General features: G+C 50.0%; 1 protein-coding gene across 6 annotated transcripts in view; it reads right to left on the bottom strand.

The window, feature by feature from the left end:
• Positions 1–16,509, bottom strand: part of LOC106575364 (pericentrin) — a 35,637-nt gene that overhangs the window by 2,159 nt on the left and 16,969 nt on the right. For 3 of the 6 annotated variants that reach the window (XM_082963474.1, XM_082963472.1, XM_082963477.1), the window contains 31 exons: positions 15,988–16,438; positions 15,699–15,896; positions 15,245–15,349; positions 15,053–15,157; positions 14,729–14,881; positions 13,741–13,887; positions 9,871–10,031; positions 9,566–9,735; positions 9,234–9,418; positions 8,878–9,040; positions 8,521–8,763; positions 8,375–8,404; positions 7,837–8,069; positions 7,639–7,755; positions 7,439–7,459; positions 6,800–7,036; positions 6,525–6,707; positions 6,223–6,375; positions 5,970–6,131; positions 4,885–5,793; positions 3,803–3,973; positions 3,544–3,721; positions 3,124–3,452; positions 2,942–3,044; positions 2,632–2,840; positions 2,348–2,560; positions 2,066–2,236; positions 1,724–1,923; positions 742–1,627; positions 412–615; positions 60–242 (listed from right to left, as the gene is read on the bottom strand). In XM_082963474.1, coding sequence (XP_082819600.1) covers positions 60–242; positions 412–615; positions 742–1,627; positions 1,724–1,923; positions 2,066–2,236; positions 2,348–2,560; positions 2,632–2,840; positions 2,942–3,044; positions 3,124–3,452; positions 3,544–3,721; positions 3,803–3,973; positions 4,885–5,793; positions 5,970–6,131; positions 6,223–6,375; positions 6,525–6,707; positions 6,800–7,036; positions 7,439–7,459; positions 7,639–7,755; positions 7,837–8,069; positions 8,375–8,404; positions 8,521–8,763; positions 8,878–9,040; positions 9,234–9,418; positions 9,566–9,735; positions 9,871–10,031; positions 13,741–13,887; positions 14,729–14,881; positions 15,053–15,157; positions 15,245–15,349; positions 15,699–15,896; positions 15,988–16,438 — 6,973 coding nt within the window. The remainder of the gene's footprint in view (positions 1–59; positions 243–411; positions 616–741; positions 1,628–1,723; positions 1,924–2,065; positions 2,237–2,347; positions 2,561–2,631; positions 2,841–2,941; positions 3,045–3,123; positions 3,453–3,543; positions 3,722–3,802; positions 3,974–4,884; positions 5,794–5,969; positions 6,132–6,222; positions 6,376–6,524; positions 6,708–6,799; positions 7,037–7,438; positions 7,460–7,638; positions 7,756–7,836; positions 8,070–8,374; positions 8,405–8,520; positions 8,764–8,877; positions 9,041–9,233; positions 9,419–9,565; positions 9,736–9,870; positions 10,032–13,740; positions 13,888–14,728; positions 14,882–15,052; positions 15,158–15,244; positions 15,350–15,698; positions 15,897–15,987; positions 16,439–16,509) is intronic. The other 3 variants (XM_082963473.1, XM_082963475.1, XM_082963476.1) reach the window with 3 other exon arrangements.

Raw genomic sequence — 16,509 nt, 5'->3', positions numbered from 1 at the left:
ACTTTCAGCCCAGAGGTCGTGTGTGTGTGTGAGTTTGTTAGTTGGCGCGTGTGGCTCACCTTGCTGTTGCTGAGGTCAGTGCTGGGACGGTTCTCAGTCTCTGCCTGTCGTAGCTGTCCTTCCAGACAGGACAGGGTGTGTTTCTGGTTAATCCTCTCCTGACTCAGCTCCTTCACGCGGGCCGACAGGTCAGAGTTCTCCCTCGACAACCTCTCCACCAGCGCCGAGGAAGAAGAGGAAGACTGCAGGGAGAGAGAAATTGGTTATCGTGGTCCTTATCAAACTCATTTATTGTCGTCGCAAATCTCCCCCAAACACCATAAATACATTTAAAACACTGCCGTCTAGCTCGTCTCCCAGTGCTTCATGTTGCTATGCATGGGCCTAGCTATGATCAGCCATTTCTGGTACCTGGTGGTTGTATAGGGCTGTGCTGGTCTGGTCTGGCCCAGTCGAGGTGTTATTCTTGGGTTGGAGTGGGCTGGAGTTGTACTGGTGTCGGTTGGACAGTCTCTCTGTGGCCATCTCTCTCTCCTCCCTCTCTAGCTCAGCCAGAGTCTGCTGGAGATCTCTCATCCTCTGCTGGTCCTGCTGCCGCAATAACTCCAATTCACACTGCAGAGAGAGAGAGGGAAGAGAAAACAGGAAAGTAAACAAGAAAAAAATGGCATTTAAGTGGCTGAGACACTGTTGTATTACAAGTCAGACAGGCAATGCTAAAATGTTGTGTGTAAATCTCACCAGTTTGTTGCTGGTCCTCTCGTGTCGCCTCTCTCTCTCCGTCTGCTCCTGTCTCTCCTTCCTCCTCTCCCTCTCCCTCTGTTCCTCCCGCTCCCTCTCCTTGTCATTGACCGATCGAAGCCTCTCCCTCAGCACGTTGAGCTCCGCCCCTAAGCGACCAGAACGCTCTCTCTCTGTCTCCAATGCTCGACTAGCCTCCTGCTTCTGCTCATTGAGTGTCTCCATAGTAACTCGGAGGCGGGCTGCAGCATCCTGATCTCTCTGTGCCTCCTCTCTCCTCTTCCTCTCTTCCTCCTCTACTCTCCTCCGGTTCTGCAGAAGTTCCGCCCTCAGCCCGTCTGTCACGGTGGCTAGCTCCTCCCCCTGCCTCCTCTCCTGCTCCAGTTGAGAGCGGAGCTCTGAGATGAACATCCTGTCTCGGGACGCGTCCGCTTCTTGTCTGCTTGTGATGTCATCGAGACAACGGGCGGAGCGCTCGCGTTCCTCCTCCAGTTCCTTCATGTGGGCGTCGGCTAGGCGGGACTCAGCCTCTTTCAGGAAGTGTTCCAGCCGACTCTTTTCCTGTGACTGGAAAGTGTTGAGTTGCCGGGCGGAACGGGCGCACTCCTCTTCCAGCTCCTTATGGGCATCGGCTAGACGTGTGTCGAGCTGTGATTGGAGGAGGTGGCCGCGGGAGAGTTCTATCTGGAGTTCCTGTCGGAGGTTACTAGAGGTCGTCCTCTCCTGGTCCAGCTGACCCCTCAGGGTAACGACCTCTGATCTCTGCTGCTCCTCTTCCTTCTCCCGGAGGTGTGTGTGAGTTCTCTCCTGGTCCAGCTCCTGCTGTAGCTCCTGGACTCTGGTCTCTTCCCTCCTTACAGCCTCCTCACAGTCCTCTATACACAGCCTGGGAGAGGACACACACATCAGTATTTATTTGTGTGTGTGTGTGTGTGTGTGTGTGTGTGTGTGTGTGTACAATAATGTATGTGTGTGTGTGTACCGGAGATTGCGGATCTCGTTTTGTAGTTCCTGCTGGGTGCTGTGGGAGGAGTTAAGTCGTTCTCTGCTCTCCTCTAGTTCCGCCCTCAGCCTGGATAACACCTCCCCTTTAGATGACTCCTCCCCCTGAGAGTGCTGCAGCTGCAGAGCGTGTCTGTCTGCAGAGAGCAGACGCTCCACCACAACACGCTGCTGCTCCTCCTGGAGAGATGAGGGAGGGGAGAGATTTTTTTTAACCCTTTCAATTAAGCTAAGCAGATAGAATGCAGTTTTTTTTTACTGTATGCGGGACTTCCTTAGTGGAGACCGCTCCAAACATGCTCACGCAAACACACACACACACCTGTCTCTGTAGCAGTGTTTCCAGCTGACGGAGGAGGTGGGTGGAGTCTATCTCAGGGTGGGAGGAGAGAAAAGCCTGCAGCTCAGAGCGAAGCCCTGCCCTCTCACAGTCAAACACACCCCTTACTGCAGCCTGCAGCCCTCTGCTCCAACCAGCATCAACCGAGTTGTCCTGTTAAAACACACACAGGAGGGTCAGTATGCACACATGCAGAAGTTAAGCACACATCTCACACACACCCCGCACACACACACGCACACACTCACACACGCACACACTCACCGGTCTCTGTGCCATCCTACAGAGCAGTTCTCTCAGAGCGATGACAGTTTCCTGTAACGCCCTCTTCTCCTGCTCCCAACCCATTGGAGGAGCTTTAGAGTCTAATTGACAGATCGTCTGGTCCAATGAGAGGTGGTTAGAGGAGGAGGGGGCTTTACTTTGGGAGAGGGCGAGAACCCTGCAGCTCTCCTGGTACACTTTCTTCAACAGACCCTGGAAACACACACAGTTTGGTATAGGGTTCATTTGTAACATTTAAGGTGTGTGTGTTTGTGTGTTCATACCTGTAGTTCAGGAGACAACAGTTCGTCGCTGTAGCTCATACTCCCGGCGGCGCTGTCTGTGCGTGTGTTGTCTGTGCGTGTGTTGTCTGTGCGTGTGTTGTCTGTGGGGTTCATGCCTCGACAACGCAGGTACTCCAAGAACTGAGCGTCCAGCCTCTCTGTCTGCTCCAACTCTACCTTGAGTCTTACACCGAGCTCTGAACTGACATCTACACGACAGACACAGACAGACAGAGAGAAGGGAGAGAGGTTAGACACATGAACACAGAGACAGACAGACGCCAACAAAATGACAGACAAACAGACTTACTGCTGCCATATCCATCACTGGCCCACTCCGTTGCGGACAGAGAAGAGGCGGAGCCAAGAGATGAGGGAGGGTCCGTCAGGTCCAGGGCTTCCAGCTCATGCACCTGACAGGTGAGAGAGGTTTAATGTGTGTGTGTGTGTGTGTGTGTGTGGGGACACTTTCGCAACACTTTTTCCACCCACCTTGTCAGCGTCCATTGAGTCCAACATGGAGAGGTTGTCCGAGGCAGAGATGGACCCAGGGGAGTGGGTGCTGTGTGTGCCCAGCTCTGGGCTGATTGTCCCTGGGCAGGGCTGGTCTTGCCTTCCCCTGGGGGAGGCTTTAGCCTGGAGCTCCAGGCCTGTGCTGTTTAAAGCACTGAGGTCAGACATTCTAGAACCGTGGAGAACAGAGGGTTGGAACCTGTCCTCTCTGGTTCTCTCCTCAGAACAGTCCAGTCGACGGAGAACCTCGGGAGAACTCAGGGACCCGTTGCGAGACACACCGTCCTGGAATCCTCTGGGCGTGACGTCTGGAGGAGGAAGATGATCACGGTCATCCAACAGCTCTGCACTCATCAGAGGGTCACCATGGTCTGTGTAGCAGCTTGAATGTGTACTCACCCTTCAATGAGTGTGTCTGTCTGTTGTGCGGGTTGCAGGTCTGTCTGAGCTGCAGCAGTTCTCCTTGCTGATAGGCCAGCTCCTCTTCCTGCACGGCCAGGTCTTCCTGTAGGCCCCGGAGCTCCGCCTTCAGATGCTGGTTATTGGTTTCCAGGTCAGCCAGGGCCCTGTCTTTGGTCTGATTGACAGGTGAATGAAATAAATCAGAGAATACAGTGTTATTTACAGTCCTTTAAAAACACAGCACGCCTGTCCATACCTGTCCCTCCTCCAGTAGTTTCTCAGCTCTCTCTGTGCTGGAGCAAAGACCCTCCTTCACAGCTGCCAACTCTGCCCCCAAGGCTTGATGCTCCGCCCCTAGTCTCTGTAGCTCCTCCTCCCTCTGTCTCAGGGCAGCGTCAGCCTTCGCCAGAGTCTCCTCGGCACACGTCTGGAAGAGAACAGCCTTCATCATCAGCATCATCAGCATGATCAATATCAACAGCACCATGAAATATGTAATCCGTCTTATTTGCACAAAAACTTTCTTTCAATTTGTTATCCAGGGCTTTGATTCATTCAAGAACAGAAACATGCGCAAAACTCACACCAACACAACTCCCTTACCCTTCCTACCCACAATGTGCAGAAAATGCAGTGTATAACACTGACCGATTAACCCTACTCAACACCATTATTTTCCCCAAACACAAATCTATAGCAAACTGTTCACCAATAGTGTTTAAAATAGCGCTTGGAAACTCCCATTCCAGAACACATGGCAAGAAAACTATACTCCATTCTCCATTTTCAGAAAGAAAGTAAATAAATGCCAGTGTGCAAGAACTTCACAACACGGAACTGTTTTCTGACCACTCCTGACTTCCTCTTTCTGATGAGGTCACTTCCTCTGTGAGTAAAACTCCTCTGTTGGGTGCCAACACATCAACATCTCGTAGTTTCTCTCTCTTACACCCACTCTTAGTCTCTCACCGTCTAGAAATATACCATTTAGCAGATGCTTTTCCTCCAAAGACTCAATCTCTCCCTCTTTAACCATAGCCAGCTGTGGTAGAGGGAGCTGAGCTCACACCGCAAAATACCTAAATAGTGAAAGTTACTTAGTGTTGCAAGTTAGGCTTAGAGAGGCTTAATGGAATGGAGTACTCAAGTTTGAATGAAATCATCAAAGGCAGGCTTTCAAAGCAGAAAACTTATCCTTTCTGCGTCAACCTACCAACTAAATCTACAAATAACTAATACTACTGAAGATATCACCGCTCCTACATGGCTAGAAAGAAATGTTTAAATTGATGCCACATGTTGAGTCAATCTGATTGGCCCGACGCTGCCGCCACCTACCAGCACTTCCTTCTGAGCCTCCTCCTGGTTGGCTCGCCTCTCCTCTAGCTGACGGCTGACTTCCTGGAGGCAGGCCCTCTGAGAGGTCACTTCCTGCTGGAGGCGTTCTATTTCCTCTTGGAGTCGGCACTCCCTCTTCCGCAGGGCCTCGCGTTCTGACGAAAGTTCTGCCTTCGCCGTCTCGACAGCCACCACGGTCTGTAGCAGGGCTTCGGTCTCCTTCTCCCGCTCTTCAACCCTTGATTTTAGCTCCAGGACCAGGGAGTCTAGCCGAGTTTTCTCCCCTCGCAGGGAGTTTGTATCCTGGGCAAGAGCCTGCCAGCGACCACTCTCCTTCACAGCTGCATCCCTCTCCTCCTCCAGCCCTTCTATCCTGGCTCTCACCTCTTCAAGCTCAGCCTCTTTTAGATTTAGTTCTCTCTTCACCTCTTCCCCTCTCTCCCTCTCTTTCCTGAGCCTCCTCCCCATCTCCTCCCCCTGTCCTCTGTACTCTTCCTCCTGAGAGAGCAGCAGTCTCTCCATCGCCTCCTTCTCTCCCACCATCACCTCCAGCTGCCCCTGCAGGGCCTCCACACGGGAACGGAGAGAACGGGAAGAGGAGGAGTGGAGGAGACGCATCTCCTGCTTAAGACTGTCGCCCTCTCCTCCTCTCGGTCCTCCTCTCTCTGGTTGGGGGTAGTTGGCAGGTTCCGGGCTAGGAGCAGGCGAAGGGTTAACACTGTCGCCCTCTTGTGATAGGTCGCTGACCTCGTGGTAGGCGGGGCAAAGGGTGTTTAGCTCCGCCTGTAGTGTGCTGATGACCTCGTGAAGCCGCTCCTCCTCTTCCTGCTTGTCCTGACGCACCCTGATGATGTCACAGCGGAGGTGCTCCACCTGGGAGCGCAGGTCTTCAACTTCTGTCTGGAACGCCTGTAGAGACCAGGAGAATGGCTTCAAGTTCAGGCAAAAATAATGACTGTTCCATTGTGTGTGTAGTGTGTACTACATTGAGGTTACAGTAGTTTGAATTCTGAGAGATTATGTCATTATATAACGGGGCTGGATTATGGAGGTGTGTGTGTGTGTGTGTGTGTGTGTGTGTGTACCGTGATGTCCCTGGCTGTCTCTAGCTCCAGTTCTAGCTTGTGTATCTCCTGGGTCAGGTGGTCTATCTCCTCATTCTTCTCCTCTAACAGAGCAGATGGGAGACTCTCCTCCTCTTCTATCCCTCTCTCCTCCAGGCGAAAGGTAAGGGCTGAAACGGTCTCCTAAACAGAGAAAGACACAGGGGGGAGATTTAGAACACAGGAGGACAACCATTGTTGGTGTTAGAGAGGACTAACACTGTAGCAGACCCACTTTGAGAGAGGCGACTTGGTCGTGAAGCTGGGTGATGGTATCCGTGTTCTGATTGGTCAGGAGCTCCAGCTGGAGTGTGAGGTGTTTTAACTCCGCCTCTTTTATGGTCAGGTCTCTCTGAGTCTCCTCCATTTGACCAACCAACACACACACCTAGAACACACACACACAAGTTAACAAATTAATCCAACCAAGCAAACTAATCTTCTCTGGCCAAAGATCTCTATGCACTAGCCAGCAGGTAGCAGTTAAGCTCTGTTAGGCCTTCCACTAAAGCAGGTGTTGAGGTTGGAAACACACACCTGTTGCTCCTTGTCCTGCAGGTCTTGCTGTGCGGTGTCCAATGTGTCCCGGAGAAGCTGGATGGGGTCGGGGGTGCTAGCGTTGTTGTCACGGTAACGGTGACGGGTCTCGTCCAGTTTAGACTGCAGCGCTGAAATCTGGAGACGATTTGACAACTGCTGCTGCTGCAATGACTCCTTATCCTGGAGGGAGAGAGAGTCATTTAGTGTGTGTGTGTGTGTGTGTGTGTGTGTGTGTGTGTGTGAGAGATTGAGTGAGGGAGTGAGAGAGATACCTGTGTGAGCTCCTCTTCTCTCTGCCGAGCTCTGTGCAGCTCCTGCTCCAGTTGACTGACAGCTCTGCTGCTCTCAGAGCTGCTTAGCAACGCCTGTTCCAGCTCCCTAATTCGCCCAGCCAGCTTGTCAATCTCCTCATTGCGCTCAGCAACCTCGAGCTGGACCTGTTGATTGGCTGCCAGCAGGGAGGTGTGGTCTTCTGTCTTGTCCCTGATGAGAGCTTGAAGGCTCTCCACCTGAGAAAGAAACAGGGGAGTAATGTTGGTTCTGAGGGCTCCAGTTGCCGGGTGACTATGGGGTTTCCCATGTTAAGCTATACGACGGGTTAACTAAAGCCATTCCGGGTCTGCAGCCACTACAACAACTGAAGCCATGCGACAGAGCAGCAACACACAGCACAGAGGGATGGAAGAAAAGGGAGAGGAGGATGATAGAGCGAGATGGAGAAAAGGGGATGGCGAGATGAAAAGGAGAGAGACGGAGCGGCACTAACGGCAGATGCATCTTCAATGATTATGTAACAGTTATTCACGCAGGTGTTATCACAGCACACACACACACACACACACACACACACCGGTGGGGGCATGCAGAAGAGTCGAGGTGTAGCTATAGGAGTCACTGGTGAGATTCCACACCTGCAGAACCAAGTCCTCAATCTAGAGCATTCCATGAAATAAAACACAAAACACAGTCAGCAACAGGTCCATTCAATATCTTTAATGAGTCAACATCAGATATTGTCTTGACTAAACACTGCAGTATTAAAGACTTAACACATGCCAATACACTAAGGTAAGGATGCGTGTGTGTGTGTGTGTGTGTGTGTGTATCTTACCCGCTGGCCCTTGCTGGTCCCAGCAGAGTGTCTGGCTGGCTGTCTGAGCTGAGCCTCCAGGTTTCTGATCTCCTGTTGGAACTCATCTCTCTCATGCTCCCGCTCCACTGCCTGCTCCTGGAGAGACAGAGATATAAACGTGAGTGTTTGCAAGTGTGTGTTACACATCCATACATTTCCTCACAGCGTGACACTTACGTCTATAAACTGCCTGTCGTGTTTGAGCTGTTTCTCGAGGGCCTGGACGCGCTGCAGGAGGTCCTCTGATTGAGCCCTGTGCTGCTGCTCCGCCGTGAGGCCCTGGTTCTCCTGGTCCTCTAGCTCGGTCTCCAGAGCCCTGAGGCGCAGCGACAGTGAGCTGCGGTCTTTCTCCGCCTGCCGCTGCACACACAGCCTCTCCTGGCCCAGACGTTCTGCCTCAACCAGAAGGCCTTCACACACACACACACACACACACACCCCCCGGTTAGGAACAGACATGCGCACACAAATGTTCACAAAATCCACAATGACACACACACAATCCTTCCAAACATGCACTTCCTATAGATAAGGGGAAGTATAGAATTGGTCAGAAAAACAAAACTTGACCACAAGTCATAGCAAACAAATACAACCACACTAAAAACCATACTGCATAAATCAACTGGCACACTAATCCCCAACTGGCCTCTGTCTAAGAAATGAGACAGGGCAGCTTTTAAAACACAGACACACACAGGACTGAGCGACAAACCTGTGTCCCCCTCTATACTCTGACAGGACCCTACAGGGAGAACAGACAACTAAGAACAGGACTTAACGTGTACACAAAACATATGCAACATAATCAATCACAGTTTAGCTTAAACCACAATTTCTCTGATCTATCCCCTCCCTCACCCTTTTCTCTCTCTCCCAGTCCGGCGGTGAGATGGACCTTCTGGCGCTGGAGGAGACTGTGCTCCTCGCTGAGCTCCTGCAGCTGCACCCTGAGGTTCTCCAGCTCCGAGGTGAGGCCTTCCTTCTGGTGCAGCTGCGCCCGGAGGCCCTCCAGCTCCTCAACAAGCCGTTCTTCCTGAGCCTCCTTTTGTTGTAGAGATTCTTCCAGAGTTGCCTTCTCAGCTACATAGCCCTCCAACAGACCTACACAAAGACAGGATACACACACAGATACATGAATGTACACACAATATCACACTGCTTTTACAAACAAAGATTCTAAAAACACATGGAGACACACACAGCATCTCCACTGACCCTCGGCCTTGTGGAGCTCCAGCTGGAGCTTGCTCTTTAGCCCCGCTTCCTGGTCCAGCTGATCCAATACGAGCTGGTGTTGGAGCAGCATCTGGGAGGAGTCTGAACGGCCCTGGGAAAATCTCTCCTCTAGAGACAAATGGACAGAACAAGACTCCTCCAACTAGAGAGAGACCAAAAAGGAGAGAGTGAGAGAGAGACCGACAGAGAGACAGATGAACGGAAAGATCAGTGGCTGAGCTTCATGCAAATTCAATGCATAGAATGTTGTGTTGACCCCCTCACTAACCTCTCAAGCGTTCACTATGAATTAAGCAATGACTCTGCATGGCGACAAGCTAGTGTGTGTGTGTTACCTGTGTGTTAGCACGTGTGAGGAGCTCCAGGAGTGTGTCCACAGAGTGGCGTAGTTGGCTGCAGGCTCCCAGGGCTGCCTCCTCTCCCAGGGCTGCTTCCTCTCCTCCAGAGTTTGTTTGGGACTCTGCCAGTAGGAGGCTCTCACACACACGCTGAGAGAGATCCAGATCGCCTGTCGACATGTCTGCAACAGAGATGCATAGTGGAGAGAGAGGAGACCGGTCAGGTATTACACACACAGTTATCAGTCCTTTCTTCCCAAGTGTGTACTTGTTCACTTCCTGTCATAAATGTATCAAGGACACAGGTCCAGTTGTTAGATTCCACCCACCTGTCTCCTGATTGGTTGTTCTCTCTCCTGGACTCACACCCTGATCATGACCTTTGACCCCGACACAGGCGTTGACCCGGCGGCCGATTAGCTCCTCCATTGCCATGGTGCTCAAAACCACCTCAACCAGAACCTTCCTCAGCCTCTCATTGGCTGACTGGAGAGACTGCCTAGGGGTCAGAGGTCAAAGTGAGACGAGACCAACAAAATCACTCCATAAAAAACAACTTGAAGGCAATTTTTTTAAATGAAGCCTATACACTAGCTGATCATTGTCAGGCCTACATTCATCCAGACAGCCTCACCTCTCCTCCTTGGCAGTGTGTAGGTCCTCAGTAAGCATGTTGAGGAGGTTGCCTCCCTCCTGACTCTCTCGTTCTCGCCGTTGGAGGAGTGTATCCAGGGTCTCCATCTCCGATCTCTTCCCCTCCAACTCCCCCTGTAGACTACCCACCTCCGCTCGCAGCTAGAGAGAGAGAGCGAGAGAGTGAGAGAGTGTCATAGCACAGAGTACTGATACAAAGACAGAGACACAGACAAAGACAGACACAAACCTCAGTGTGCAGCTGAGAGCCAGAGAGAAGAGAAACCAGAGACAGGAAACCAGTCATCACTAGACGTGATCAAAGAATTGTCCTCCCAGTCATAGATACCACAGTTGCATTCAACATCACACTCCCTTTACATAACAGGACCAAAAGCAGAACCATGTGTCTTGTAATGCCCAATCAGAGAAAGAGAAATGAACAATCTCCATATTCAGTCACCATTAGTTTGATATTTGCCTGTTTAGCCTTCCAGGAAGCACTCACACAAAAACGTAGAGCTACACAAACACAAAAGATGGTGTAATCCTGCGTGTCGGGCAGGCAGCAGCTCTCTGCCTCAACACCAACTTTGAGTGGGAGTGAGTCAAAATTTGAACTCCCTCCCTTTACCTCCCATTTCTTCCCTCTCCCTCTCAATCCCTTTACCTCGTCTTCCCAAAGCTTTTACTTGGCTCCTCTCTCCACGTCTTCTGCCGTCTCGCTCGTTCTCTTACACTTTCTTCCCTCGCTTTCTCCCTCCCTCTAACAACCAACACTAGTTGCCTTAGCAACAGTTCCCCCCCACCTATATCCCTTAAGATTCAGAAAGGGAGGGGGTAGTTATTGTAGCACAAAAACCCCACACTACCTGATCCATGGAAAGAAACACTATGGAAACAAACACACCCACACCCCTGGGGGTAGGAGGGTCTAAAATAGCATTAGCATAGAACGGATTGTCTCTGTGAATAAGGTTGGATAGAAAGCAGGACTATCGGTCATGGTTAGCTTGGGAACTCTGCCATGATGAACATACTGGGAGGAATGGATGGATGAATAGATGAATGAAATTCATTTTTGAATAAACGAATATGCATGTAACTGAAATGCCATTATGCATGATGAGAGATTAGAGATTTACATCCAGCCAGCAGAGTGTGTGCACGCCGGACAGAACACACACGGGATTAGTATTGAGATTAATGAAGATGATAATCCCTTTAGGAGAGCCACTGGGCTGTGAGTGTTTCTAGACATTAAGAGTGATAAAATACAACATCATCCTCTTTCTATTCTCTTCCTGCAAGTCTCCCACCACAATCATCCTCTTTCCTCTCTGATACCTCTACTCTTAGTGCTCTCTCCTCTCCCATACTCTCTAATTTTCCTGTTTTGTCTCCAGTTTCTCCCTTTGTGCCCCCCTCTCTCGCTCTGTGGATAGTTGGGCTTGTCTGGTCTTGCCCACAGAACTCATTTCCTACTAACAGTGTGTGGTGTGTGTGTCAGAGTATGTGAGTGGAGGTTGAGTGGTTGGAAATCCCGGTCCTCGCTCATGCTGTCGCTCCACACGCAGCATGTCCTTTCCTACCGCTAAACACCGCTCTGGCCACCATGTCCTTTCCTACCGCTAAAAACCGCTCTGGCCACCATGTCCTTTCCTACCGCTAAAAACTGCTCTGGCCACCATGTCCTTTCCTACCGCTAAAAACCGCTCTGGCCACCATGTCCTTTCCTACCGCTAAACACCGCTCTGGCCACCATGTCCTTTCCTACTGCTAAAAACTGCTCTGGCCACCATGTCCTTTCCTACCGCTAAAAACCGCTCTGGCCACCATGTCCTTTCCTACCGCTAAAAACCGCTCTGGCCACCATGTCCTTTCCTACCGCTAAAAACCGCTCTGGCCACCATGTCCTTTCCTACCGCTAAAAACTGCTCTGGCCACCATGTCCTTTCCTACCGCTAAAAACCGCTCTGGCCACCATGTCCTTTCCTACCGCTAAACACCGCTCTGGCCACCATGTCCTTTCCTACTGCTAAAAACTGCTCTGGCCACCATGTCCTTTCCTACCGCTAAAAACCGCTCTGGCCACCATGTCCTTTCCTACCGCTAAAAACCGCTCTGGCCACCATGTCCTTTCCTACCGCTAAACACCGCTCTGGCCACCATGTCCTTTCCTACCGCTAAAAACCGCTCTGGCCACCATGTCCTTTCCTACCGCTAAACACCGCTCTGGCCACCATGTCCTTTCCTACCGCTAAAAACTGCTCTGGCCACCATGTCCTTTCCTACCGCTAAAAACCGCTCTGGCCACCATGTCCTTTCCTACCGCTAAACACCGCTCTGGCCACCATGTCCTTTCCTACCGCTAAACACCGCTCTGGCCACCATGTCCTTTCCTACCGCTAAAAACCGCTCTGGCCACCATGTCCTTTCCTACCGCTAAACACCGCTCTGGCCACCATGTCCTTTCCTACCGCTAAAAACTGCTCTGGCCACCATGTCCTTTCCTACCGCTAAAAACCGCTCTGGCCACCATGTCCTTTCCTACCGCTAAACACCGCTCTGGCCACCATGTCCTTTCCTACCGCTAAAAACTGCTCTGGCCACCATGTCCTTTCCTACCGCTAAAAACTGCTCTGGCCACCATGTCCTTTCCTACCTAAAAACTGCTCTGGCCACCATGTCCTTTCCTACCGCTAAAAACCAATCTGTGCTCACGGGGAAAAAACCTGCATTTGCTCCCTTCATTAAAATCACTATTTAACCAACACCAATCTATTTTTGTGACTACCAGGACCTACCATTTGGTTTTGAAGTATTGAACCCAAACCATATGATTTCAATGAAAAGTATTATAATAAAACATGAAAAGGTGAATTAAGAAGCACTCAATTTCAAATAGACTACATGTCATTAAACAGCATATAAACACTAAATATGTCAGGAGACAGACAGGGACTCTAAGAAGGAACGGAAAGGAATGATTTAGTCTATATTATTTATATTATTTCAAGGCTATAGCCTACAAAGAAATACATTGAGAAGCATTTGCTAGTGCTTCACAATAGGCTGGTAGGGACATAAAGCGTATTAAATCATTATGGTCTAGAAATTGTGCATATATAGGCTGTGACTTACATAGAATTAAATACAAATGAAATAAAAATGACTTATTAGTGCCTTCATTTTTAGAAAGCCAAGTTTGGCCAGTCTGTGGCTTCAGGCTCATACGATGGTGTCTGGAGAGCCGGCCAGCAGCAGAGAATATCCTCTGGGGATGCAGAGTTGTTTTTCCTTTTCTATAGGTAGGCCGAAAGGTTTTTAGGCAAAATAACCCAATCAAAACAAAGCTCCTTGAACGTGGGAATATGCCAGGCATATTGGGCCAAAATCAATTATGGTCGATTGTATGATGAATGAAACATTTAAGAGATCCGATTCTTTGTTTATAAATACCGTGCTACAATGACATTTCCATATCTACCCATCTACTGCATTATTTTAGCATGTGCAGGTAGTAAGTGTACCATCATGCTTTCTCAGATTCTACAATGACTCTTTAGTTGTGGACACTAACATTACGTCACTGCACTCATCTCTATTGCTCCTCAACTTTGGAAGTCCCCTTGATTTTGCACCTGTGTGTTTTATCGGTTTCTTTATGAAAATATTCAGCAAACAGACAGTAGCTAAAGCAAGGGGCTATAGCTGCACACAAGTAGACTACAAATGCATGCTGGGCCGGGCATGCTCTGAGCTCCTGAAGTAAGTGCTACTGGAGGGAAATTGGAGCGAGGGAATCTCGCTCGGCGCTCCAGTCATACTGGGGACGCTCAATTACTCCGGTGTGTGTGGTGTGGGTTACCTGTGACACCACAGTGTCCAGCTGTAGCAGTTGTGCAGTGAGCTGGCTCATCTTGTCGGTGTAGCTTTGTTCCTTCTGCTCGTGCTCAGAACTGAAGGTCTGCCTCTGTTCTGCTAGCTCCGCCTCCTTCTGCTCCTCAAACTCCGCCTTCAGAGGAAAGAGATGCTGGTAATGCTGTCCAAACCGCCAGACAGACAGCACTTCTGTTCTAGAACTTGTTCTAAAACTCACACCAAGGTTATTGGGTAACAGCTCCAACAGCTCTCCCTACAACCAAAAACTCACAAGCTGATTCAGACTGACTGACTAACAGACTGCTAGCTAACGCTCAGCTCAAATGCATTTTTTTTTTTAAGTGTACAAAATAAAACCTTCTGCATCAGAGGATCAAAGGCTCAAATCCATCCCATTTAGCCACTGTTCACGTGGCAGTAACACACATCCACAGAAATACTGATACGAAAAACACACTGTCCTATATGAAGAAAGGATTATGATGGTTGTGTAAATCTCATGGGACACTGGCCAGGCATGGGCTAACCCTAGTCTTGCTGGGGTGTACACATACACAGAAAGAGAGAGACAGATCTTCAAAACCCAGCCCCATTATATAATGTAATCTGTCCGTATTCAGTTTCTCTCAGTGATCTAAACGTAGACCACTATGGCAGACGACTGTGACATCAAGACAGGGGAAGGGGATAACCAGTCAGATGCACAACAATGCGTTCAACCCAAATGTATCCTAAAAGACACCCACCACTGTTACATATGTTCCTGTATAGTTCATTGCAGTGTTTAAGGCTGATGAAGACCTCACACCGTTTACCCCCACCCTCTCTCTTCCTCTTAGTCCCCCTCTGCCCTAGGTATTTGTATAGTTATGAAAGGATTTGGTGGCTTCAAGCAATACGATGAATATTTCCTCTAGCCTATCAGACAGCAAGTTCATCACCCTCCCTCCACCTGTCACCCCTCCCTCTCTCACCTTCAGTTGGCTGATCTTCTGCTCAAGACTCTCCTCTGCTTGGGCCTTCAGAAGCTCAACCTCCTCCAGGAAGTGCAGCCGTTGCCGTGACGACTCCTCCTCCAGCTCCCGGCGACATGCCTGCAGCTCTCTCACAGACGCACTCTTTAGCTCCTACCCACACACACACACACACACACACAATGACCCCTCGTCTAATAGTGTGTGAAAGCACAATGAGAGAGTAATCCCTTCGCTTTTATATGCCATTAGAGACACAGTCAGCATTAAGACTACTGAGAAGGGGAATGGGATGTCCTGGGACGGTGTGTAAGTGTGTCAGACCTGAAGCTGCTGCTGGTGCTGTGTGTTGAGTTGCTGTGTCTCTGAGGTGTAGGTGTGTGTGAGCTCCTCTAAGGCGGTGCAGTGCTGTTGTGCCAACTCCAAGACCTGGAGACAGACACAACCAGATCAAACACACCTGAATGGATGCTCAGATTAATGGATAGACCAGCCAAGAGATGGAGGGATGAGTACCTTTTTCCTGAGGGCCTCCAGAGCCATGTGGTGTTCAGCTTCTAAGGCTTCTCTCTGGACAGACAACTGAGCTTCTAAGGCCTCTTTCTGGATTGTCAACTCATTCTGTGTGTGAGTGTGTGAGTGTGTGAGTGTGTGAGTGAGTGAGTGAGTGAGTGAGTGAGTGAGTGAGTGAGTGAGTGAGTGAGTGAGTGAGTGAGTGAGTGAGTGAGTGAGTGAGTGAGTGAGTGAGTGAGAGAGTGAGAGAGTGAGAGAGTGAGAGAGTGAGAGAGAGAGAGAGAGAGAGAGAGAGAGAGAGTGAGTGAGTGAGTGAGTGAGTGAGTGAGTGAGTGAATGAGAGAGAGAGAGAAAGAAAGAACATCAGAATTGTCTAATGAATATACAAGACATATTTTTTTTACTGTGGCGAATTTGCATCTTTCCTTGATTTCAAATGACCACTTTGTTATCTCACCTGGTGGGTGTGGCTGAGCTCTGTTGCCATGGCGCTAAACTTCTCCATGTGAAGCTGAGCCAGCTCCTTCCTCAGCTCCTCCCTGACGGACTGCTGCTCCAACCCATCACGCTCCACTTCCTGGTTAAGCCTTGACCTTTCACGCTCCACTTCCTGCTTATGCTCCGCCTCAAGCGCAGACTTCTGATCGCGCAGAGTCTGAGATATGAGAACATTAAGATAAAATAGATGTGAAATGTAGAATATAGATATACAAGATTTAAAACAGTGTGTGTGTGTGTGTTCTCACCTGGATCTCCCTCAGGTACGTGGTCTCCAGTGTGTCCATATTACCCAGCATCCTCTTCTCCAGCTCCTCCCTCTCTTCCTGATGCCGGTGTTCTAACTCCGCCTCCTGTGCCTCTAGCTGAGCCTGATTGGTTTCCTGTAGGACTGCCTCCAGGCGATCGAGCTCTGACTTGCGCTTTGATTCTAGGCTGGTTTCCAAAGCAACAAGCTCCTCGTGTTTTGTTGCGATCTCCGTTGCCATTGCTTTGAGCTCAGCCTTGTGATTGGCCAACAAGGAGTCCAGTTCTGCTTTGTGATTGGTTCGTAGTGTGTCCATGTCCTTCGTGTGGTTGGTCAGTAGCGTGGTGTTCAGGAGTTCCATGGCGGCCATGTATTCCTCCCTCAGCTTCCCCAGAGAAACCTCACCCTGCTGGACCAGACGCTGCTCCAACTCCCCCCTCTCCTCCTGGAACCTACACACATGCAGAACAGGTCAGCCAGATTAACTTCAAGACTAAAGGACAGACACAGAGAGTTAACTTGC

This window comes from Salmo salar, chromosome 17 (genome assembly GCF_965601325.2).
Source record: "Salmo salar chromosome 17, fSalSal1, whole genome shotgun sequence".
NCBI lineage: Eukaryota > Metazoa > Chordata > Actinopteri > Salmoniformes > Salmonidae > Salmo > Salmo salar.
Note: the sequence above shows the minus strand (reverse complement) of the source record. Positions and strands in the feature narration are given on the sequence as shown.